Here is a 26906-nt window from a genome sequence, read left to right on the forward strand (position 1 = left end):
TTTTTTCAAAGGAGACAAGAGATATTTTGTGTTTAGACTGGTCAGGTTCATAGCTGGTTGTGATGTGTCCCTCTGCTAATGCTTGACGAATTCGCCATCAAACTTGAGTAAATAGAGGAATGCAGGCAACGCTCAAGGCTTGCGAGCTGAATTTTTTGTGCATTGTGTTCTGAGAGCTGCTATCAGCTCATTAAATCAGCTTAAACAAGTATTAGCTTGTTAAGGCAAACAGTGTCCAGAAAACAGCTCCACAGTAAAAGAGTTAAAATAAACCTTGTAGATGAATTGATCTTTTTTGCACCTTTCTTAAAAATGATTCATACTTACTGTCAGCAACGAGCCACTGAGACGTGAATGACAACCTTTTTAGAACAGATGGGGAAATTTACCTCATTTTCCATTAATTTTCCTTTTTAATCAGAACTGATCAACATTCTAGATGAGAAACAATTAATTGAATGAAGAGTCCATTTAAAGATCTGTTAGTGTGCAATTTGGTTTAAATTCAACCATTTCTGCTTATTAAACTGATCAAAAGTATAGCTAAGTCCACTTGATAATAACCCAAAAGCAGCAAGTGACTGAATATTGTTATTTTCTTTTGAGACATATGTTCTTTTAACAGTCTGCCGCAAAAGAAAAGTACTAAAAGCCTATTATGTTGTTAAAAGTACTGATAGCTGGTGAATGGACAAACAGGCCCTCAGGGAAGTTGGAGCTAAAACATAAGAGAAGGAGAGGTGAAACATGGTGAAAAGGAGTGATGTGCCAGGGTCACTCATGTGGAGGCAGAGCGATAGGTGTTGAACGTGTCAAGTTGAGCACTGTACAGAAGCATGTAGGCAGTATGGCGAGTGGGAACAATCTATTATTAAATTCTTTAGCCATCTGATGTAGGCACAAGAAACCAACTTTGAACTCTGAAAGTGCAACCCTTTTAACTTGAAAAAAAGAAGTAAGATATTCATAAAAACTCTAAAAGGAAGGACAAAAGGTTCTGAGCGTTTTGTTGTGTTCGGTTAATCAGGCTGAATTTTTCTGGTTTCAAATGTAGCAGTAATGCACATATCACACCCAAACACAAAAAGAGAGGAGACGAGTACATATTAATCCTTACAATGTTGACCAGGAATACACCAGGGTTTGAGTATTTTTTTAAATTTTGTCCATCTTACCATATGTCACTTTTTCTGTCCTGTTGTTTAAAGGAGAATTCTGCCCACAGAAGATGAAACACAAACCTAAATATCTTTAAGCTACTGATCACTCAGGTCATTAAGAGAGATGCCAGCAACCATACGGCAAACCTTTGCAATACTATGCAGGAAAGTCTTATTTTTCATGTTAAGATATGTGCCACTAACAAAAGGAAAAACAAGAACAGATTGAATAAAATAAGAATATTATGTCTTCATTTAAAACAGAGTTGATTTTCAAAGAAAGTCAAACAAAGTTTGCGATACAAGTGCATACACTGATGAGCTTGCTTTACCAAGCAATCTGTCTGTTACAAACTGTCTCCAGCTCTACTGTTTGATCATGGATCCCCACTGGAGAAATCAGTGTGGGAATTGCCCCAAAGCCTATGCATGTTTCAATTGCTTTATTCACATTAATATTAAAAAAAGTCATTAACAGCAGTTGTCGGAGATTCCTCCACTAAGAATTGAGACAATAACATATTCATCAGTAAATTTGATAATGTGTTGTCAAATGCAAAGTGTCTGGCAGTCAATTACTCCCAGAATATAGCTGACTGAAGCTTGTAATAGTTGGCCATTATTGACATTATTGTGAGACCAATCCTGTACGTGGGCTGAAAGGCCATTATTATGATGAAGAAGCCATTATTCCAAAGCAATATACAAATAAAGCTGTTTAAAAAACTCAAACCATCCTTTGGTTTCATCCAACCAAATTTAAAGCAGTACTAAAGAACTTTCACTTTTGGTGATTTCGGCTCCAGTAGCTGTGTGAAAGCTGAATAGCGATGAGGTAATAAATGTAATTGTAATGAAAAAATGTCATATAAAGATGTTGAAAAAATTGGAAATGTTAAACATTCATTTTGTATTTCATATTCCTGCACCTGTGATTTATATCTTACCCACACTTACCTCATCTATAATTATATACTCACTGACTAGAAGATGCAGAGCAAAGTGTGTTCAAAATCAATTTAATACAGATGGTCTCTGTTAAAACTCTGGAGGCTTACAGTTTCCTTTTTTAAGGTAAGCTAAGGGTTTATGTGCATTCGAGAATTTATAGAGAAAACAATTTGTTTATTCAAGCTGGAGCATGTTGTCATGCTTCTATGAAAGCAAAATAAATGCTCAGCTGAGAAGGCAATGACACTGTTAAAGTGAAGAGGATCGTGAAAACATTAGGTGCCGACATCATGGGGTGCAATGAGGGGTCAAGAGGAATTTAATGTTTGTATTTTAAATGTTAGTGTTTTTCTTTTTAAAAAGCTGTTCAGTTTAGAATATTTCAGGTTGTCTAAACTGAGATTGCTCTAAAATCGGCTGATTTTAAATAAGATACTAACTGCTCATAAGGTCTTTTCACTCCTTCACTTGAAAGATATGGCATCATCATTTATTGAAGAGACTTACTTGCTTTCAAATTGTTCATAATAATTAAGATGGTGTCCCCTCTGTTACCTTAAATATAGTATTTAAAGATAAAAGTCGATATCTACAAACACAGAAAAGACCTTATAAGCAAATAATAATGTTGTATAATTAATATTTCATTTCCCAAGATGTCTGCCTAAAAAAAGCCTTTGTATTTTATAAGGAAAAAAGCTAAAAGTTGAGGGAAGCCTACTGCACAAAAAAGGGAAGAAGAATCAGAGGGACTGCTGTCAGAATCACCTTGTAGAAGCTGAGACTGTCCCAGTGAGGGATGTTTGGTACAAGCTGTGCTGAAGGGAAGAGAGCACAGGTGAAGAAAGAAGTGATAGACTGACACAAGAGGTGGAGCATTTGGAGCAGAGTTCTGACAGATTGCCTCTTAGAGGGACAGTTGCCTTTGTTCATCAAGGCTCTGATAATCTGTTACAGCCACACAACAAACACCACACATACAAACCAAGTCACATTTTGATTTCCCGTTTCTGCCTCAAGCTACTGCTGTCATATTTGGGTTGAGAGGTCTGTTTATAAAGGGAAACCATTCTGAGAGAAAATATGACTATTGTCATCTAAAAAGATATTCCATCAAATGTTACAGAAAAACAGTGGGATAAAAGAGCAATTGTTAAAATTGAACAAACTAATATAAACTGGCATCGAAAGGTTTGTGTAGTCAAAGAGAAGTGCTTCAAATTTGGATCCATTTGTTGAAGGAGGTAATAATGTTTCTCATACTGCTAATTTATCTGTCATCTCTGAAATAGTTTTGAAAATATACCTTCCTAACTGAATAAGTGCTTAAACAGATTTAGTGTGGTGTATAAAAGCGTAAAATATTTGGTCAGTTTTCATGAACATTGTGCGGAAATGTTAGAAGAGGCAGCGGTTAAGGTCGTCTTTCAAATGGAAAATTCGATCCTGAGCTCTTTGCAGTGCTGATGCTCCTTTGGGACTATATTGAACCTGACATTGCCCTACATGTCCTCATTAGTGTGTGATTGCAGATAAACTAGGTGTACGTATAGAACAGATTGCGCTGTATGATTGTGGTTACTATTTGATCCCTCTTACAGCATCCTAATAATCTCCCGAGCCCCTCTGTAAGTAGGACAGATATTCATCCAGAGATTTTGCAGAAACAAGCACTTGTGCTTATGGTGTTTGCTGCATGAAATTCTAATTATTTTCAGCAGCATTTTTTTTGTTTTTCTAAATGAAAACTTTTACTATTTACCTTTAAAATCTGTTAATAATGCAAACAAATAAAGTAGGTTTCTTAGTACCCATGAAAATATAACATCTGACCTGAAAGCAGTTCTGTTTTGCATAAAATATTCTTATAGTGGCAGTAATGTCTAATGCTTATCCATAGTATTGATATTCTGATTAAGGCTTTTTGATACAACTGTTATCAGAGCCTGTAACAGAAACATAGGACACAGTAAATGTTGTTTAATTGACTGTTTGTTAATTGGTCAGTCAGACTAGCCATGTAGCTAAACATTAAAAAACTTGGCTTTTTTTTATTTTATGGAGTTTCTTCTATCCTGTCCAGCCAGTCTAATTTGCACCATCCGCACACATTAGTTTCAAAAGGGGTAGGTACAGTAAAGCTCAATTTCAGAGATGGGACTTACAGAGTCAGTGGAAACAGTTTAAGACAAATCAGATGATTATAGATCTGATGCAAAAATATCTTTATTTAAAAGAAAAACCCTTGCAGCCAATGGTTGAAATGTTGAGAATCTAAATAGCTTCTCTGACATACTGTAATAAAATGTTTTAATAAAACATTGCTCTATTCCTGATGCAATGTTTGCATCTCACACTGCTGTTGGTCAGGTCTGTTTTAGACTGGAGTATATTGAGTCTTATTGGACTGACTTACCGCCCCTGGCTGCCAAGGCTAATGTCTCAATGCTTTAAATTGAACAGCAGATGAAGTCTTGATATTCGCAAATGTTTAGTGACCCTGGTTTGTTTTGTAGTTGGAAATCGCTGGATGACGTCCCCACGTGTGTTGGAACCAAACAAAGTTTTTTTCTGCACTTAAGCATTTTACAGTGAGGTACAAATATCACATTTTTAAGGCTGGACACTTGAAGGAGTTGCCAAAAGGTAAAATGTGAACTTTGATGAACTTGCAATAAACTAATATGCAATTCCAATAACTGCAAATGCCTAATTCATACTTTAGTTAAGAATTATATCTTTCAAGCTAGAGCAAACCTTCAACACACCTATAAATTTACAAAAAAGTCAGACACTGTAATTGTTTTTTACTCAGGAAGTTTTAACAAATGTATATTTTAGGAATGAAAATAATTAAACTTTAAAGACTTTAAAAAAATGGAGTAACTTCTCAGCCTTGGGTTAAAGTCTTACTTTTTTACAAATTAATTGTGCACAACACTCATGCATATTGCGTGTGCAACATGCACTTTCCATCACAAAGTCAGACAGGCGTGAATGAGCTAATTGAACACCCTGTTTCCTTCTTAGACACTGCTGCACATCTGTATAAACAGCAAGGAAGAGAGTGCATGGAACTTTGGTGTGTAAATATAGTTTTTCTCTAATATGGAATGAAAAACAAGAGATGAAATAAGGTCAGAGGAGAAGGAGATGCTTGCAATAAAAAAGGGAGAGTGAGGGGAAGAAGAAAAGCTCTTGGAAAAATCTCAAAAACAGCATAATGGAAATGAAGGAGAGGAAGAGAATGGGAAGAGGAAAGTGGGAGTGTGATAGGGAAGCGGTGGAGCAAATCAAAGTAAAATTAAGTGCATTTACATATTTAGATGAGCGCTTCTAGTCACCCTGTCTAATTATTTCATCTCCATTTTTCATTTGCACGCTGTTTGATCCAAAAGCGTCGGGCCGTGAGGAAAGTTTCTCTCCCTCCCTTCTTGCCATGACTTTATCGCATTCATCCTCACCCCTCTCTCTCTCTCTGTCTCTCTCTGCGTCTGACTCTCCACCTCTCGCGGGCGGCTTTCGTTATCCGGGTCATTACCATACACTTTTTGTCCATTCGCACTTGTTCTTCCTATCCCCTCCACCCCCCACCCCTTCTGCACATGCTGCCTTTCACTATGTTTTATGCATACGAGGATACTGCCCTACTTGTGTCCAGAAATGTGTGTGTGTTTTTAACATTTTGTGTAAAAGTTCAGCACTCATGCCCTTTCTAAGATAATGTTTGATGCATTGTGTTGCTTCGACTGAGACTAGTGTCTGAGTTCTCTCACCTAGAACCCAAAATTATGTTTATTGCAGCCTTCTATTGCGGATTTCTTCCTCTTTTTTCAACTTCAACATTAGTAAATAATCCTGGTGTTCTTCTCTTTCTTGAAGCTGCTCATCACTGTTTGTATCACCTTCTTCTTGCTTCTATAATTCTCTTCCTCCTTCTACCATAACTCTCATTAGCAGGAGTAGTGAACAGTGAATGCATGTGTGTGAATGTTTTTATATGCCTCTCTAGAAAATGTTGCAGCAAAATTGCATTTGCTTGCTGAATTGTGCATTTCTTGTTTGGATGCAATAATGGCCTTTTTGCCTGTGCTTGAATGCATGCATGCACCCGGTAAGTCTTCTGGCATAAAAGGTTGTTATGTGCTTTAGGTGTTAATTGGCTGAGGAGCTTCGTTAATATTCTCCTTGCAAGGCCACTCGTCAGGAGCAGAGCCGGCAAACTGATGAGTGTGTGATTTTCCTCCAGAGAGAGAAAGAGAAGGAGACAATGACGGGGGAAGAGTAACAGAAGTGACTCTAGTGCAAGAGACTCTTTAAGGTCAAAAGTGAGAGAGGAGGAAGGCAAGAAAAGGTTTGGAATGAAATACAACTGAGGCACTGAGTGTTAGTGAGGGTAGGATGGGGGGCATTTGAGCAAGGATGGGTCAAAGCAGTAAGGAAGACAGAAGGATATGAAGGTAGAGAGAGAGAGCGACAGAGACAGAGAGAGAGATGTGATAAAAAAGCCATAAAGGGCTCCATTGAGTCACTGGGTGAAAGGAAAGATTATATCATGCAAGGGTGAAATTACTCCATTGTTAGGCATTTGTGGATTGGCGTAATGGGGGCAAGGCAGTTGGCAGGGCTTCCTCCAGCTAGGTGGCCCATAGCTTCTAATTTCTAATCACCCACCTTATGCTACGACAGCAACTTGCCTCCAGCTAAACATACACCCAGCGTACTTACCATCCCCCTGCCGAGCACAAAATATTTGCCATTTAATGCACCGACCTTAGCAGGCTGCGATGGCCTTGAATTACACATCACAAAGGTACAGCTGCAGGTCTCTGCTATGTTTGCACATCTGGAGGCTGAGGAAAAATAGCTCAAATTCAGTCAGGTACCGTAGCTCTCTCTACAATGTTATAGTGTAGAATCATCATGCCCTGGTGTCCAGACTTTTACAATCTGGAGCTCCCCCACTCCAGCTTACCTATTCCTACTGAAGATAAGCATCCCTATGACAAAAGAGTGTTTTACTTGGAGACCTACAGTACACATTTAATCTGATTGTGGTTTGTAGAAACTCAAAGAGCATATGCTTTTTGCTTTAATGTTGAACCATGAGGTGCTTAGCTGTTTTTTTGTTTTGTTTTGTTTTTTTAAATAATGATAATTTTTCCGTGCTTTGCAGTTAAGTGTGAAATAAGAGGAGATTTGCAGTTTGACCATCTTGTTTTAAACCTGTGGTATCAAATTGAAAGTGCTTCTTGAAGATTGCAAAAGAAGAATTTCCAAACTTTTCACATATATGTTTAACAATATATGTGTACAAAGTCTCTTAACCTTTTATGATTGCACTGGTAATATAATTAAATTAGAGTTTCTATGTTCCTGTGTTTTAGGATTTTTTGGGTGTTTCTAAAAATGCAGCTTTATGTTGTCATGAGACTGCCTTCAGCATAGGCCCGCCCCCTGCTGGCCCAGCAGTATAAAAACCAACAGCAAAGCTGCTTCTATATTATTGACAACTATTAATGAAAAAAATATTGGCATATGTAGCTGCTTTTCGGAGCCCTCTAGCAACTTAAAAAAAGATGTAACTAACAACAGATCTAGCACCTTTTTCCTGTCTTGTTGCAGACTTTGTTGACCACAAATGATTGAACCGGTTGCTCTGAGTTTACCCACTTTCAGCTCCTTCATTCTCTATAAGACAGGGACTCAGATGCAGCAGCTGCAGCCGTGTCTGCAGTTAGAGAGCGCAGCAATTCTCCTCTGCTTCACCACCAATCATGAGTTACACATGCACAAATCTTCTACTGATCCCCCTTAATAATTAGCATGTAAGATTAGTTGTTGCTTCATGTAAATGTATGGCCAACATATAAATATATTTAAACAATCTTAAAAACTAATTGTCTTTCTTTCCCTTTCAAAACTAGCGATTCTGTCTTTGTCAGTCAGAATTCAAATTAAACACATTAAATACATTTACTTGGTTCTTAAGTAAGAAACTTTTCTATTACCTGTTGAACTGAGCAGCAAAGGCCGAGAAAAGAAATGCCATATACATGTTCTGGTACACTGACAAGTTTAAGTCAGACTCGCATCAGGGAACAAAACAAAATTGCACTCTGGTGACAAAAATGTTAGCACATGTGCTCAGAAGGAAAGGAAGACGCCGACTGACACGTGCACAGTGGCAGAGAAAACAGTGAGCAGAGAGTCGCAGCCTGTCACTGGGAGGTGTGATGCCGCATGGATAATGAGTGTTACTCCCAGCAGGAAGCTGTGTTGCATGTGGCTCTCAGCGCACACACACACTTGTTAGGAACTATCGACAGTACATTCTCAACTTGGCAGGTAACGCTGTTTGCATTTATGTTACTGAATAAGGCATGGCTGAGTTTAGCAATCAGTTGCATCCCAACAGGGGGGCGGGGCACTTGGGGAGGACTTGCATGGCTATGCATAAAATATGCCCTTAATGCATTTTCTAACTTAATCCATGGTTCTGTTTCTTTATCAGAGCAGCCATGAAAACAGCAAGAGCCCAGAACAGCAAGTGCCATGTCTATGTTAAAACCTTGCCACCTTGCTGGCCAGTAAAGTCTAACACCTTACCTTCAGCAGCTCTCTTTATCTGAGCAAATGAGAAAAACTGCAGCTATCCAGATTCCCGCTGTATCTTTCCTCAATGCAAGTGTTACAGCTATTATCTGCACTAGCGTGAGCTGTCGCCTTCTCTGAAGCACGTTCCTTACAATAACTGGTACAACTGACGTGGAAAGTTTTCACAAGTGCACCTCAGGTTTTGTCTGTACAAAATATCAGGTAGTGGCCATTAAAGGAATCTGTACAGGCTTTCTCGACAGTTTATATATATTTTAGAGAGAATATTTCTTTGTGTACTCTAGCCACTTTTCAAACTATAGTTTCTTTTCTTTTCTTCTAAAAAGTCTAGTAAGTATTAGTTTTAGAATACAAAGTCTGGTTTATTTTATATCTCGGTAAAATAATTCAATTATTTTACATCGAAAGAGCAAAACTAAAATATTAGACAGTTCAGTTTTAATCCCTTAGATATTTCAAATATATCACTATTTCCTGACATTTCCATACATTTCCTAACCTTTTAAATATGAGGCTCAACTCATCATGAGACATAGTGGAATTATGAGTGTTAGTCACTTCCAGCCAATGGCCGGATGTCTGATGGGTCCTAGGTTGGGTCCATCATTACTAGTATTTCTTAATATACTTAATAAAAGAGTAATTTAATGCTTACAAATTAAGAGCTCTTCAAGAAATGATAGCTTAAGAAAGACTAGTGCGATTCACCTGCACTTATGTTATAGGAATTGATAAAAGGTGCCTAGTCGTTGTGTTACTGACTCATAACACCTGGAATTTTCTATGGATTTTACATAGGATTAAATTATCGCAAGCGTTTTGCACATTTTTTTTTTTTTGGGTTGTTCCAGTTACCCTCAAAGGTGTTGTTATAACATCATGGACTAAATTAGTTTTTGTTTTATTAATTTATTTTTTTTGCCCAAAGTATAATCTTCTGGTTGAGGTATTTCAGTTGTTCACCTAAAACTGACAGCATATGGATCAAGTTTAGCGGTAGCAGATGTGTCAGCTGTCCTGCTTTTTGTAGACAATCCTCAGGTGCTCATATAACAGCTGATTCCACTCAGAGATCAAATTAGCTGAAATTATGCTTTAGAAAAATATTGCCACAAGACCTAAGTTAGAGATATGCTTCATTTCGTGGTTTTACAACTTTTTGGACAGAAATTTAAACTTTGCAGACCAAACTAGCATAGAAGGTTCAGTGCATGTCCATGTTTTAAAGAGCTGGCTTCATGTGTTAAAGGTGAAACTGGCTGACCTTATCTTTTGACACATCTATGATTTGATACATCTTTACACATCAATGTAAGTTTATGAATCCCTGCATACAATAAGATACCAGATTATTTTTTTATAAGTGTGTGTTAGGGTTTGACAGATTAGTTTAATCATCAATAAAAACCCTAATATCTATTCCAAACTAATATCTATTCCAGTATCCATGTGATTTAACAGTGGCTGCATGATTCCACAAAACAAATGTATTAGCTTCTGTATTTTCAATAGAGCAGTGAAGGGTATAATCAAGAGAACCCAATTAGTTTTCCATTAAATCCTCCTAAATCCACTCAGTGATACCCATTATGTGTTTCACATAAACTACAGGTGGAATTTTTCTCTTTGCCTCTCACTGACCAGCCAGTTCTTTATTAGGGTAAGCCTTCAATTTTAACTTATCCTTATGTTATGTATGTCCTTTAAAATGTATATTTTAGTGTACAGCTGCTTCTAAAACATTACATAAAGAGAAATACATCACTTGGAAAACCCACTTATTTATGGACTGCATGAAGTTTTGTGCTGCATTACCTGGTTTTGCAAGGTACACTTTAAACTGTGCCTTTAAAAACACAGTAATTTTTTATTTGTAAATCCCCTTGTGTCTTTTTTTTTCTTTCAATATATGCTACTGGTGGCATTTATTGACACTAATCATATAGTAAATGGGCAGAAGGGGGGTGGGGGCTGCCAGAAATGTCTCAAGGTCAGAAACTCCAGAAAATTCAGTCTGCTTTAATTAGAACTGATGCATGACAGCATGGCAACCCAGATGTTGGCTGTTACTGTGGCTTAATGTTAGCATATCACAGTAGCCAAGTGGTTAACTTCTTAATGTATCAATTTTAGGGCTAAAACTGATCATTTTGCAAACTGATTAATCCGACGACTATTTTTTCGATTAATCAATTAATAATCGGATCGACAAAGGTTCCTTAAGACTTTTTTTTTTTTTTAAACCAGATGGAACTCAAACTTTTCGAATTGAGGATTTCTGGATAGAGCATGTTGACAAACGAAAACATTTCTTTATATTAAATGCAAAATGTTTAGATATTTCTTTTACAATTTTGTTATAATTACTGATCTAAGTTGGTTGCTCTGTCAGCTAAAGGTATATTTTACAGTCTATCTACTCCGGTTAACAATTAATCGATTACTAAATTAGTTGCCGATTATTTCCATAATCGATTAATCACAATTAATCTGTTTAATTGTTTTAGCCCTAATCAAATTCTTAATAGTTTATGTTTTTTCTTTTTTTATGAGATCTTTCTTGGCCCTCCAGTTGTTCAAATTCTGTTAAAGCTTAACAGGGTTGACAGTAATTCACTTTTTTTCCTAAAAACCATTAACATCTGGTTTAATGTTATTTTTTTTCCCCTAGCCCTAACATGTAGCATATGCTAACAATGTAGTTTTAAGTACAGGAGCAAATGCAAAAAGCTTTTTCTAAGTGCAAAATGTTTGCGAACATAAATTGGCAGGTGCATTTAAGATGCAAAGGCCGATATGCTCTTAAAATAGCTTTAAAAGAAAGCACCTGTCTGCACAGACACTGCTTGTTTACATTTAAAATGGACATGATAGATGCCCTCCAAGAAAAACTGCTCAATTTTTTGGTAAAATAACAGAAAAAAAATTGCCTGGATTCCCTTGAATCTTGAAGATGAATCGCTGCTTATGGAACACAGATTGCTTGGAAAAATTAGCACCTGCTGAATAATGGTGGCATTTCCTAAAAATTAATTCTTTGAGAAAATGTACATGCTATTAAAGTCATCTGTACAATTTACTGCATGTTCCTTGTATCTTTCTTCACTACATCAATTGAGGAAGGAGTGTTTGTTATAACTTTGGTTGCAGCTTACAGTACTTACATAGCAATGTATTATGTATTATTATTATTATTATTAAGAAACAAAAATGATAAATACAATACATCCATGTGTAATAATAAAGCAATGTTTACTTTTCATAATATTTAAGTCATTTCGCTTTTTGAATAATTATTGGTGTGGCTCACTAAACTAACCATGCAGCTTTATTTTGGTCTCTAAAAAAAAAAAAAAAAAAACACTTGATTGTTATCATTTTATTTATTCAAATTATCTGTTGGCACAATATCAAAGCTACATGTGGTGTTTACTACTTAGAGATGCTAAAGCATACAGAACAAATTCTGCTGTTTATTTTTGCTGTTAATAATACGATTCTCTAGCTACAAAGGGTTTTATACACACTTCTAATAGACAGTAGCGACTTTCTTATACAATAATTACATTACAGTTTGTCTTTCTATATTAATAACTCGTGTTAATCTTCTAGATTCATCTTCAATGTTTGCATGTCCGAATATTATTTAAAACCAAATATTGAAAAAATATTTTTGTTTTTCTACCGGTAAAGTAAAATACTTTTTAATTTTATTGCCATTCAGTCCTACACATCCATACAGACTTGCATTAAAATATTTTGTTACATTTGCATATGTGTTGTGGGATATCCATATTACTCTGTTATGAAGAGAAAGGAGTGCAGTAAATTAAGCTAAAGAGAAACATTTCTATTCCACAGCACTAAGCTTTATTTAGCACTGTCATGTACACTAGAACCAGCCATCAATATTATTCTTCACTTACTGCTGGCTGGCACTTCTGAGCTAAAATGCTTGCTCAGTTCTTTGCCTGGCTTGAGAAGAATAAGTAAAAGAGATCCTGTGTCCTTTTTAATGCATAGATGCATGGTAAATGCACAGAGGGATGAGACGAATAAAGGGATTTTATAGTGTCTTTTAAAGAGACTTCATGTGATTTTTTTTTTCACACATGTAGAACTTGTAGAAAAAGGCCCATTCTATTATATATATGTATATATATATATATATATATATATATATATATATATATATATATATATATTACGTGTATGTGTGCGTGTCTTATGTGTATTTTCGCAAAACCCATCTTAAGGTAGGACAGAAATGTCGATGCCATACTCCTTGTACATGCATTTCCATCTGTCCGTGGGATTTCAGAGAGGCAGAAATAAATCCTAATATCTGTTTTGTATTCTTATTAGACTGTCATGTGGAGAGCATTATTGACATTCGCCAGACTCCTCTGCTGTCAACAAGCTGTGAAAATAAAGGAAATCAAAACGGTGTAATCCTGAATTGTGTGAAGTAAGAAAGGAGGTGTCACTTGAAAGCCACCTAAATGATGGGGACGTATTGATCTCTTTGCCCAGGAGCAGGAGGTGAGCCTGAGTTGTGCCTTCGGAAAATGCAGTGCCACAATCTATGGTGTCCATAGATTGTGAAGTTGTGGCTTTTCTAATTAGTGTTTGGATTACCTTTTGCATCGCTATAGGCTTGCTATTAACTCAAGCTGGATACACAAACTGAAAGCCAGGCAAATTAGTGCAGAAGAAGAGCAGGAAAAGGTTAAAGCACATTGACAAACAAAAGAGATACAAATTTTTGCATACCTTTAAACAATATATGTACATATTTTTTTTGTAAAAAAGAAAAAGAAAAAGGTTATATTTTGTAGAATTATTATCACCAGCCAGTTATTTAGCAGCAGTAAACACAAGTCTAAGCCACCCCCAGAGTGAAGAATAACTTTAAAATGCTGCTGTAGATTCTTACCCAGGTGTGTGAAAAAAGCTGAATCAAAACAGTTAGACTTCTTATAATTGTTAGCATTAAAAATTGGAGTCTAGCTAACAAACTATCACAGTCAGCTTAAGATGAGTTCCCTACTATCTTTAAACAACTCTTAACAAACAACTTTTTCTGCTAATCTGCTGTTTCACAAGTATTGAAAATATCATTTGCATGATTCACTTAGATAATTTTTTTTTTTTTTTTATCTATTTTTTTATATAATGGATCTATTTACAAATCCTACTTGACACAAGTGACCGCAATGTATTAATCATGAAATTATATAATCAGTGGTGTACAGGGGTGCTTCTGGAATGGTTGAAATGCTGTTAAAAAAACAGGAAATAATTTTTAACAAGAAAAGGTTGAATATCAATTAACAATGCTTTATTATGTTGAGTGGTTACAGCAGCTGTTAAAGGCAATACCATTTTTATAAAGCAAACATTTTCAAAATTTTAAAGCAGTACACATTCATTGCATGGTGTGAAGACAGCAAACTCAGCATTAAATTCAAGAAATGTCCACGTATTTCAGATTTTAAGCTAAAAATGTACCAATGCAATCCAGATTCAATGAAATGATAAATCCCAGTACTGTATCTACATACAAGAGAAAAAAATATGAAAATCTATAATTTGATTGTTTTTAAGGTGTCACTGCTGCTCTGCCAACATAAAAGTCCTTAAGAGGCAACAATATCTTACTTTAGTGTGCAGTAATAGTTAGTTTTTTGTTATGCTCTGATTCTAATATATATTTTTCTTTTGCTGAAAATGATGCCCTAAAAAGTCAAAAGTGTTGAGGTGCCAGTTCCATAAGGTCAGACTAAAAGTAATTCTTTGCAAGATGGCCTTGCTTTAATCAAGATATATTCTAACAATTTAAAGTAGTTAGCCCTCCTGAAATCCTGCTTTTAGTGCATCTGTTTTTTGTTATTATTGTATCAGAGAAAACAGGATTTGACTTATTTTCTTAATTTGACAAAATAAAAAAAAGTCAGTGATATTGAATATCTGCCTTATGTTAGTGCTGAAATTGACATAGAAAACAACAGACATACAGACACACTCTGTACAGGTTTATTTAATTATTTTTTTTACATTCCTAAAGCCATAAAATTCAAATAAATCCAGATGGCCTCTGTATGATTGTGGTCATAAGAGGGTAGTAAAAAAAAAAAACATGGAACAAGGGGTCTTAGTTTTTTTTTTCCTTTCGTGTTTTTATGAACTCTATAAAACACTTCCTGAAATGAAGTAAAATTTGCAGTTTTCACTCACAAATGTAAAGCCCGTGTTTTGGATCTGAAAACAATCTTAGCCCACGTATTGACCAAGTATTGCTGTTGGAATGGCTGATACTGAATTTACGTTTTACAGAGATGTTTTGTAAGAATCTATTAAATAAAAAAAAAAGGAAATTATGAAACTGAATGTCTGTGACTGTTTCTCACTGTATTCAAAGCCCAAGAAACACAAGAATCACTGTTAAAAAAAACCCCAGAAACACTGATTCTTAAACAAAACAGGTTGGTGTCCCATTCTTTGGGATGCTATTTACATCAGCAAGTGAGATATTTATCTCTCAACAGAATAGAGTTACTTAAATTAACTATTCATATGAGTTTATCAATATTTGATGATGTTTTCGAGGAGTGGAGAAAGTATTAAAAGTAACAATCCTGACAAGAATTTTTGTTTGATCCTTTAAAACATTATTAATTGGAATTTACTGATCTAAAAGAATCAAAGTTAACAGGAAGATTTTTTGTGTGTTTTGTGTTATTGAGGTGCTATTTTTATCCAAGTATTTGTTTATATGGAGCATGTGAAGCTTTATATGGCTACTTTTTCTTAGTGTCAAGTATTGCATGTTTTTTTCTTTTAACATCAAAGGACAGAATGTTGATTCATTTTTTTTTTTCAAAATATCTCAAGCTTATTTATTAATATATGAAGAGCGGTTTTATTGGCATATTTTCAGTTAGATTTGCAAAATAAGCCTATTGTAAGCTGGTCTAAGATTCAGCAAAATGAATAAACTTTGATCTGAACTGTTCCTCCGTCTTTCTGGCTACGCGGTTATTTTGACTGTTAGAAGGTGAACCACTGCCTAATTCCACAGTCTTTTGCCTTTTTGTCTTCACTGTTTTTTTCCAGAATTGGCCCCTGTTTGGCTAATTCCTCTCTAATATCAACTCTGTCCCTACTATTGAAAAGAGAGTCAATAGTTGAATTTTAGTCCCATGTTTGAACTAGCTGTCCTATCAACAGATTCTCCCTCCTAAGCTTTGGGTGGGACAGAGATGCTTTATTCCTCTTTTTTTTTTTCCTTTCCCAGCTATTCAGTTTAGGTGTTTGGTAATTTCTTTCTTTGCATTTGTGGGATATTATTTCCATTTTTCAGATAACCAATATTTTAAAATTTGAGTTTCGGTTTTAAACAATTCCCTGACCTTTGCAGTTTGTTTGCTTGTTTTCTCCAAAAATCTAATAAGTTTGTTTTTGTCAGTAAATATAATATAGAAATCCTAAATTGGTTTCATACTCTTGCTAGGCACAGTATTCTTCAATAAAACCTACATATCTATACGTTTAAAGGCACACATGGACCTCATCATGCCTATACTGATGTTCGCTTATCCTGAAGCCCCCTCAAGGAGATGTTCATTTGATGTATTATTACCTTTCAGGAACACATGCCCTCTTTTCTCACTTCGCCAGCTAATAAACCCCGAGGTTTCCCATCTACTCTGGAACATATTCATATCCGCGCCCCCCCTTCTCACACACTCACTAACACATCACACACACACATTCACGCATGCTCCCACACCACTTGCCCGCAATAACCTCAAGGGAGACATAAGAAATAAATTCAACACTTCCGCTAACCCAAGAAGCGCCTTAAGGACAAAGAGAAATTTAATCTTGGATAAGCCTCCTGATAGAATCTCTGCATTAGCCCTCAGCTGCTGGTTCACAGCTATCCCATCAACCCTTACCTCCCACACCTTGGCCCAATTCCCTCATATCTCTCCTCCGCCATATTGCTTGTTTCTCTTTCTGTTATTTCTCCCCAGCTTCTGCTCACAACTTCTTCTGTCTCCCCTATTCTTCCTTTAATCATCCATTGTATTCTATTTTTCCACCTCGTCACCTATCCCGTTACTCCTCATGCCTCATCCCTTTCCCATCCTTCCATTCAGCCTTCATCTCTCCATCTACTCCCAGTTGAGCGACACATTCTATGTCTTCATACTTCTGTTCCACCGTCTTGTCAGGCTGCTTTAATACCATTGGTATTAAATGCCGACACGACCCCCTCAGCATACTTAAACAGGCAGGGATACTTGTAAGGCTGTTTGAGTGCTTAATATTTTCAGCACGTTGCTGACTTAAGCCCCTTAAGTGCTTTGGCAACACTTATTCCATGGTGGCACCAATGAAGCCCATTAAAAATTTGATTTCGATGAGAAAGAGAGGCCAAAAGTAAAGAAAGGAAAGCGGGTATCGGGGATACAATTTGCCATTGCTTCCCGAGCTTTCCCATACTGCGACAAAAACAAATACACCCATCGGGGGGCTGCCCACACAGGATCTCTGCAGACATACAAATACACTCATAAGTTGTGCAATGATTTGCAATGTGTTTTCTTTCTCTTTGTAATTATGTTATTTCTCCCCTTATAAAGCACTCTGTGATGACCCTATTTCGTTAAAAGCTGTTGATAAATGAATTTGCCTTTATTTGACTTGATAATGGGGAACAGGGTGTTTCAGATTGATCTGGAGGCGATGTTTGTAAATACAACAAATTAGAATGGATAGTTTATGATCAGCTGATTAACGACAAACAGAGGTGCTATTATAAAAGTAACACTGTGTTGTTCTCATTTTACAGGATAATGAAAGTCAAAGACAGAGAGCCTTGTGTAGTGAGAACCTGTTCTTGGCTTTGTATTGCCAGTTTTATGGTCAATGGAAGTAATGATTGCACATGTAGGTGTCAGCTTGAAGAAAGGAATTGCTTTAGCTTGATGTTTTAGTTCAAAATGTTCTGAGAGACTTATTAGGCTTCTAATGAATCCTAATTAATAGCAATTAACGTTCAGAACATGTCCTTTCAATTGTCAATGTTAAAGTTGTGCAAACAATCTAATAAAATTACCTCAAATAACCTCAAACCTCAGTACATTTATTTGGGATTTTTGATCCACCAGCACAAAATAATGCATACCTATCAAGTTATAGAAAGCTCCATATAGTCCAATACGTCTAAAGAAACTGTGCAACCAAGTTAAGTTTAACCTCATTGTAAGTTATTTTTTGAAAGCATGAGGGGTTGCTGAAGAACGTTGGTAAACAAATGGGAGACATTTCCTGACTTATCAAGATTGTAGCGGTTATAGAACAATACTCCAAGTTTTGAACAGTCACAAGTCACTTTTTATTCCTGAAAAAAAGAAATACTATAGCTGAATTGCAAACCAACCAAGACATAGCCTTCCGCTAAAATACTTGGCAAGGACAGGACTAATCACCAAAGCAACCTAAATTTACAGGGTGCTGGATGTCCAAAGAAGCTGCAAAAATCTACAAATCAATCGGAGCAGTGATTAGCTCTCTACTCCAGAACTTTGGCCTTTCATTTCAGAATCAATCTCAAGATGTCCCCTCTGCTGTTGGGTATTATAAACTAGAAAAAAGATGCTCTGGTTAGACAATACCAAATGTGAAGTTTATGATCTTCAAACAAAATGCTACTAAGAGCAAAAAATACAATTTTTAAGCCACTCCCCATGATGAAATATGGTAGAGGCATTCATGATGCTTTGGGGATGGTTGTCATTTTGCAGAGATAGTTAGCGGTGAGAGATACGCAGAAGTTGGATGTAACTAAAAACAGGGCAATGATAGTAGAAAACCTACTAGAGGTTGGAGCAGAAGTTTATTTTACAGAAGAATAACCTCTGACATACAACAAGCTAAAGGGGATGGTCCAATCACAGTTTTTGTTGTTAGATTATGCCTGTGGAAAAGCCTGGGGTTTTAAGTTGAAATAACTGCACTTGCTGACTTGGCATGAAAAGAAATTGTCTGTAGTCTTGACCTTGATATTTGTTGATCAGGCAAAATACCTCATTAAATGCCTCAGGTAATGTTGGGGTTTGTTGTGCCACCTTTACAACTATCCTGACTTCGTCAAAGCTTTACTTCTTTTGCCTGGTATTTTGTAAGCAGAGATTTTGCAGTCAATGCAGCATCAATTGAGGGTCTTTTAAAAGACTTAAGAAAATATTATTCAAAGATGCTTTATATTTAGTCTGAATGAACTGACCATGAACATTTTGGTAAAGAAAATTAGGAAGAAATATGAGTCTCTAGATATGAAAAGCTGCTAGAGACAAACGAGTAAACACTTGCTGCTGTGCTCACATAAAAGGCTCTGCAAGGTCTAACTCAAAAGGAGGAGGTGCTTCTGAATTTGTTCTTCCTCCTTTCAATTTTGCATAACTTTTTGTTTTTCTGTGAATTAATTACCAATAAAATCAAAGTCTGTGCTTTTATGAAATGTGTTGCAAGATTCTTTAATTGGTATTAAGACTTATAGGAACTCACTGTATATCCATTTTTGCTTTTGTTTTAAACACAGAACATGCATACATGCAGCGTCATGGACATTTCCAAAGCTATAAAACTGTTCATTAAACATAAAGGGGCATTATGAAGATTTTTTTGTTTCTGGATGGGTACATTAGCGGGCTATAGACAGTGAATGAGGCAAACATTCAAACAAATGTACACCCTGCTTCAGCCAACACTGGACAGTCAAGCACATTCACGTGCAAACACTCCGCCACTGTTTTTCGACCTCAAAGACCCCCATTGTCAAGTGAACCATCCCCAGATGCACATGTCTAACCTTCACAAACTTGAATTTTAAAATATGCAGACACTGATCCAACACTGACAAAAGCACATTTTCTAACTGCGGGGGAGGGAAGCCAGGCTTATATAAACAAGTGGAGGACAGTAAACGGACAGATGGATGTGATCGGTGGCGTTCGCACTTTGGGATTTTAACAGACTTTGCAGATTAAGGGGAATAAAGGGAAACAAAACAAGGACGCACTTTTGGGAACTAACAAGCTGCTACCAAAAGGCGGATTGAAGACGCAGGACTGAGAGAGGACGCTAGGACAGATAAATAATGGCAAATTGAGGGATCAGCCTGAACACGTGAATGCATTTAGTTTCCATCTGTGTTGCAGCAGTCCTTATACTGGCTATTCTCAAGCTGCTTGTTGCACACCAACTCAGAGTTATTTTCCTGCGAGGGCCAGTTGACCACTGTAGTAAGCAGTGTGGAGAGGACTTCTGATGAGCCACTTTCGGGTTTGCCCAAGGTGTCTGGGCCATCGCCGTCAGATCTAATTGTGCTTACAGCAGGACACTGAAAGAGGTTGTGTGTGTGTATTTATATTAAAATGACACCCACACTTTATATCACTAGATAGTGCTCAGCAAGGTGTGTGGTGCCGTTCGTCACACTTTGTTTTCCTCACTCATAGATGCACTCATACACATGCACATAAAAGAGTTCCACGCCTCCGTAGACGAGTGGCACATCAGGTTCTGATGCTCAGCTGCGCTCTACCTCGACCCTAAACATAGCAGGTTTCACATCAGCGCTTGTGAGTAAGTGTGTGTCTGGATTCCTGCAAGGCGCTCTGACTGCAGGCAGCGGAGCAGGCTGGATAGGAATTGTTAGACAGGTCGATGCTGCACGATCATGGAAACTGATAACCTGCGATTATTCTGAGGAGTCTTTCTTACCATGAAAAATCACTCTCTATTCATGCTTCAATGTGTACAGGATAATACATTGACAAGATTCAAGCATTCAAGCAAAATGTTTTTATATTCTTCCAGGGCAAAATGGCAAACGGAGACATATAATGCCCCGAACTAATGCAGCTTGTTGAACTCTTTCCAAGTTGGCCAATCAATGCAGGGCAAAAACTTCCACTCCAACACAGCAGCACTCTACTTTGGGTTTTCCTTTAACTAGATACTGTATCTCCAGATGAGTTTTAGTTAGAGGGTCAGTCTCTCCAGAGCTATTCTTAGCTCTGTATAGCTTTAAGGAACATTGACTTCTAATACCTGATTTGCAGGGTGAGAAGTACAAAAAAAACTCCTTTTGATTTATCTGAATAAAATATGATTAAGATTTAGTTTGAGGCTTCACAGATGAAGCACATTGTTAGCACCTCCGAGACAAATTTCACATATTGAGTTATATCTAAGTGAAATACATCATTATAGATTGCTGTTTTTCAGAGCAGTTAATTTGGCTCTAAGATGCATATATCCTTTGCTAGTGTGGTTAAGGGTTTGGCTGATTGTTAGGGCTCCTATTTCTCTGAATATATGTTGCTCTAGCTGTGACACTGCAGTGCACAGTTGTTGAAAAGATAATTAAGTTGTCCTTCATTTAGTTAATTGCCTAAGTGAAGCTGTTTGGGAAAAGAACGGCATTGCCCAGCTCTGCCAGTTAATGATCTAGCACACAAAGAGAAAACCAGTTACTGTTTCTTTCACCTCGGAAATCCAATACGTAAAACTTTTACATAATCTGTATCACATTTTATGAGTACTACAAGTTGCTGCAGTTTGCAAGGACTTCCATACTTTAACCTCATCTTTTGGTTGTTTGTGATATAGAATTTAAGATACCCACAGCTCTGAGAAGCTGCTGTACACCCCATATAATCCCTTGCTGCAAGTTCTTCCTTAGTGTCCTTGCCATACAAAAAAAATTCCATTGCTTGTGTTGTGATAGAGGGCTCTTTCTTCAAGACATCATTTCTTTAAGTGTATTTTCCAAACAACCTGTGTCTAACAGCGTTAAAGTGAAAGCCGAGCTGCCTTGCACGTGTCTGCAGCATTGCAGAAGAGAACAAATCTGAGGGCATTAGTGCATGAGTGAGTGTGTATTTGGACTGGTCTCTCTGTAGCAGTTCAGGCAGGGTTACAGAAGAGCCATTGATCAAATCTGCACAGCTACTCACACTTGCAGGCTCAGACATACACACAACGCACATCTTCAGCCTTAATACACAATGTGGTCTGTCCGAAGCTCTGGCCTCTGCTGCCTCCTCCCTGGATCTTTCTCGCTGACTCTGCACAGCCTAGTCCTGGTCCTGCTCTTCATCACTCGTAAGTTCATGCACATTTTCATGGTTGTAGATAAAATAAAACGAGTTGCATTGACTTTAGAGCAGTGGTGTCTTGGCTTCTACAGTTAAGCTCTCTTTTTATTGGAACAAAGCTTTTTTAAACCCCACAATTTAAAGTGAAAAAAACATGAAACTTTAATATCCTTTTTGTTTTGTACATTTCTTTTGATATTTAATAATTTTATTGTTTTGTTTAACAACTTGAACTTGATATTGTGTCACTTCTCTGACACTCTTTGATGTTGTTTTCTCAAAATAAACAATTAGTACTTGGCGTGTTAGGGTTCTATTCATTAAACAATTGCTGTTTGATGAAAAAGTCAACATTATTTGCATTACAACAAATTTTCATTGAAATTATAATGAGAAAGCTGATAAGATGCTTCACAGCTTAAGATCATAAACAGAGGATACAGCAATTCAAGTTTGAAGAGATTAGTCTAACATACCTTTGCAAAATCAAAGCAGAATATCGATCTATGAGTGCCATTATTGAGCATAAGTTATTCTGTTTCAAGAATCATAGTTTATTGGTGCAAATAAATCTAACAGAACCTCGTTCTGGAAAAAGTTTATTTGTCCGTAAGTAAAAGGAATACCTAGAGAAATGTATTCAGAGCAGATCGTTGGTGGAAATATTTTTCCTTCATTAGAGCTTTCATTGTCCCTAAAACAAGTATTGTTTTTTTACTTCCTACTAGTCACTATAAATAAAATAAAAAACTGTATCCATCCTTTAGCCTTTCCACTCTTTTTCCGTTTCCCTCCTTTTCCTTCACTGATTTCACAGCCACATATATAATACTGGTTTATAAGTCACAGGCACCCAAAAAGGGAAATACCCCTTCTCATATCAGTGACTCTATTTTTTTCTGCTTTAACAGTGTCATAAAATCAGCTCAAAGGCTGCCTGACAAACGGTGGCAGACAGTAAAGGGAAGGCTGGAGTGACTTACTCTTGGCAAACTTGCTCTGTTGCACATTGTTTTGTTCCTGTGGAAGCATTGATTTGTTGACCGTGTTACACCGAAGTTAATCTTGATTGTGAGATTGGAAGGCTATATCATTATACACCTGTCACACTTTTACATAGTGGTTTTCATTTCAATGGAGTATGAAGAAAGAATCTGGGAGAAATGTAACAGCATCATCTTACTCTTCATTTAACACTATAGCATCCACACCTTGATCACCAGAGAAGATAGACCGCCACATTGATTTGAGACATGACGAAAAATACTATGTCGTCTGATGTTATATTGTATTGTATGCATTGTTCTGTTACCAGAGCATGCCAAATGCTTGAATCTGAAACTGATTTATTCACTTAATAATTGTCTGACTACTTGGGAACACTATTAAAAGATAGAAGTTTTATTACCAGATGGTCAGTTAATCTAATCCAAACATGAAACGCTGACATCTCTCCATAGGTAACATATCCTGCTCCTGATTTTGCAGATGCATCCACACCTTTAATCCCAATTCATTTATCAAATTGGCAGTTAATGCTTTATAGCTGCTACAAGATTTTCACAAAAGCGTCTTCATTTCCTCTCATTTAGACTTGTATAATATATGTTATATATCCCAGCACATATTGTAGAATCAAATGCAGTTCGAACTTCAGATGTGATTCCACTCCCATCATTACTAGGAAATCCCCCCAAGGGTTTTACAACATATGTTGAGATTCCCAGCTTTAGAAGGTGACTCAAGTATCATTATCTATAAAATAAGGAGCATAAACAAGTGCAGATACGTTTCATATTATAACAAGATAAGCTTGTTTATTCTGAGAGCAATTTCTGTCAATTTAAAAGAAATTCCCTACAGAATGTGTTTGTGTTTATATGCCACAATAGAGTGATTCTTTTAGAATTTAACTCTGTTGTGAACATGAAAGTGAGTCTTCTAACGTGATAGTGAAGTAATTCAATTTAATTCAATAACTATCCCCTAAGGGACAATTTTAAGGAACCTCAGTTGTACGTTATAAAACAGTGGGAACAGCAGCACAGGATAGTAACAAGAACATTGTAACTCATAAGAAAAATATATAAATTTGTATTTATGTGCACAGTGCTAAGCACATGACGAAAGGGAAATGGCTAATGTTGGAATCATAAAAAGACATTTTATGTTTTGTTTAAAATAGTTGAATTAAACTAGAATTAGAAATGAAGATTACAAGTTAGGGCGGGTCAGTAAAAAACAAAGAACTGAGAAGATACCAGAAAGATTTAAATATAGAACACCCGGACCAAAGGATCTTAATGGAAATGCCATGCAATGAAATCAACAGGCAGAGATGAAGATAAGAAAGTGGTTTAAGTGTTTTTGTTCTGTCAGCTGTTATCAGAGGAATCTAATCAAACAAAGTTTGACTCTAAAGAGAACCAAATGGAAAGGTGGTTAGATAAAGAATGATTTGGAAAGGTAAAGCACGACCGTCCAATACATACTAACAGAGAAGCTAATTGACACGCAGAACGAAAGGTTTGGTCAGATAGTGTTGTGCAAGGGGGAGGGAGGGAGTGGCTGAAGGCAGAAAAAGAGAAAAATGCAAGACAGAGATGGAGAACAGTGCATTCTGTGTGTGTATGGAAGAAAGACAGAGATGGAGGGGATTGGTACAGAGATAAAACAAGGCACAGGGCCTAAGAGAGAGTTGCATGGGGTGGAGAGATGAAACAGAAAGCCATAAATTGATTGAACACAGGCTATAGAAAAGACTGAATTGCAGGGATATTTCTATTAACACATCCTTTCATTATTGTGTCTTTAATCTAAAGGGGTTTGGGTTTTGTTCCTGATTGTCATTGGTAAACCAGAGTAGAACTGTGCTTCATCTTCTTTTTTTTTTGTGACAATGTAGTGGGGGGTATTATAGATTAGGTGATATTAAATTGGTGAACCAAGATAGGGAAAAGGGTTTAGGTTTTGTCAGTTAGGTATTTACATAATCCTTGCTCTCACACACACCCAACTGTAATTTTGGTATAGATAGTATTTAACCATCTGCACATTTTCCCACAGAGACATCCGTCACTATCGTGTATGGTATGCAGGCATGTGGTTGTTTGTTTTTTTGTTTTTTCATACTGTTAAGACCAGTTCTTTTGGCAGTTGTGAATCTCCTGTGTGGTTGCTGTTGTGTAATAGCCCTGTAAATTTCCTTTAAGCTGTGGTTCTGGGAAGGAGGGTTGCGTGTGGTGTTTTTTGTTGCTCAATTGTTAGGGCCGTGACAGACGTTAGCCATAAAATGCTTCACAGTAGACAAGGCTAACCAGCTCTCTCCAGAAAGGAAGAGAAGGGAACAAAGAAAGAGATGAGCAGGCGATGGAACAAAGAGTTGGCAGGAGAGAAGAGGAAGGTGATTGCAATATGCCAAAGGGTAGATGAGACATAAAGATATGAAGGTCAAACTAGGAGATGTGGAAATTAAGTGTCTAAGTGCCAGATATAAAGGGTATATGTGTTGAGAAAAAGACAACAGATGACAAAGTGGAGGATAATGTTAATGTGAGTGCAAGAAATTATAACATTTTGCTCCATTTTAATAACAAACTTTTACATTTTATGTGAGATAGCAAAACAAAATAGTGGATTTAATTGTAAGTATTCAGGAATCTTTACAGACTCTACCTGTAATTTGGTCTTTTAATACATCCAGTACTTCTGGCCTTAAAGCTTTTTCAGCAAACTATGCTAAAAAAGCATAATGTAAGATGGCCACCAGACAGGTACTAAAGTTATGGAAAGAATAAACCAGGATTGGCAAATAAATCCAGATCCCAAAGTGGATAGCTTACTGCTCAGTCCATCAATTGAATATTAAAGCAGTATGGGACAAGTGTGAAGCATTAATCAGCGAAGCAGCTAGGAGCTCCTTGGTATCTCTGGAGGAGCTGCAGATTGGTGCTCTGGTCAGTTGAAAAGTGGGCCTTTTTGCCTGAATGCAGAAAGCTACATGTTATCAGAAATGAACCCACTGTGAGACACGGTGGTGGTGGCATCTTGCTGCAGGGACTTCCCTCCCAAAGAGAAAATGTTTTTATTTAGAGTTGATGGGAAGATGAATAGAGGGGCAGACCTTAATGAAATAACACTAATAACAGCATATTCCCATCTTAGAATGCAATAGTAAAAGAGCAGACCGAAATGCAATTGCTTCTAAGAATCCACCTTTACAGCATCATCAGAACTTAATGCGCTTGAGCTGTCATGCAAAGATGTGGACAAAAATGTTTGACCCCTGCTGTGCACAGAAATAACTGCAGCAACAGGATTTTTAACAAGGCTAATTTTGTGCATACTATAAAAATTCAAAAAATATTAATCATTTCCCTTCAACTTTGCACTACAGGTGCTGGTCATAAAATTAGAATATCATGAAAAAGTAGATTGATTTCAGTAATTCCATTTAAAAAGTGAAACTTGTATATTATATTCATACATTACATACAAACTCATATATTTCAGATGTTTATTTTGTTTAATTTTGATGATTACAAATGACAACAAATGAAAATCTCAAATTCATCATATCAGAAAATTAGAATGTGAAAAGGTTCAAAATTGATGGCCCCTGGTGCCACACTCTAATCAGCTAATTAACTCAAACCACCTGCAAAAGCCTTTAAATGGTCTTTCAGTCTAGTTCTATAGGCTACAAAATCATGGGGAAGACTGCTGACTTGACAGTTGTCCAAAAGACGACCATCGACACCTTGCACAAGGAGGGCAAGACACAAAAGGTCATCGCTAAAGAGGCTGGCTGTTCACAGAGCTCAGTGTCCAAGCACATTAATAGAGAGGCGAAGGGAAGGAAAAGATGTGGTAGAAAAAAGTGTACAAGCAAGAGAGATAACCGCACCCTGGAGAGGATTGTGAAACAAAACCCATTCAAAAATGTGGGGGAGATTCACAAAGAGTGGACTGCAGCTGGAGTGAGTGCTTCAAGAACCACCAC

At 36.8% G+C, this 26906-nt stretch overlaps 1 protein-coding gene across 4 annotated transcripts in view; it reads left to right on the plus strand.

The window, feature by feature from the left end:
* The window catches only part of cadm4 (cell adhesion molecule 4), a 278976-nt gene that overhangs the window by 181467 nt on the left and 70603 nt on the right, over window positions 1-26906 (plus strand). The window contains exon 1 of one of the 4 annotated variants that reach the window (XM_038307099.1): window positions 21030-21911. The exons of the other annotated variants lie outside the window; for them this stretch is intronic. Within the exon in view, the coding sequence (XP_038163027.1) occupies window positions 21815-21911 (97 nt within the window). The 5' untranslated portion in view covers window positions 21030-21814. Of the gene's footprint in view, window positions 1-21029; window positions 21912-26906 lie in introns of those variants that run through there. 4 annotated transcript variants of the gene reach the window in all.

Source organism: Cyprinodon tularosa, unplaced genomic scaffold (assembly GCF_016077235.1).
Source record: "Cyprinodon tularosa strain WSP-4 unplaced genomic scaffold, ASM1607723v1 ctg60, whole genome shotgun sequence".
Taxonomy (NCBI): Eukaryota; Metazoa; Chordata; class Actinopteri; order Cyprinodontiformes; family Cyprinodontidae; genus Cyprinodon; species Cyprinodon tularosa.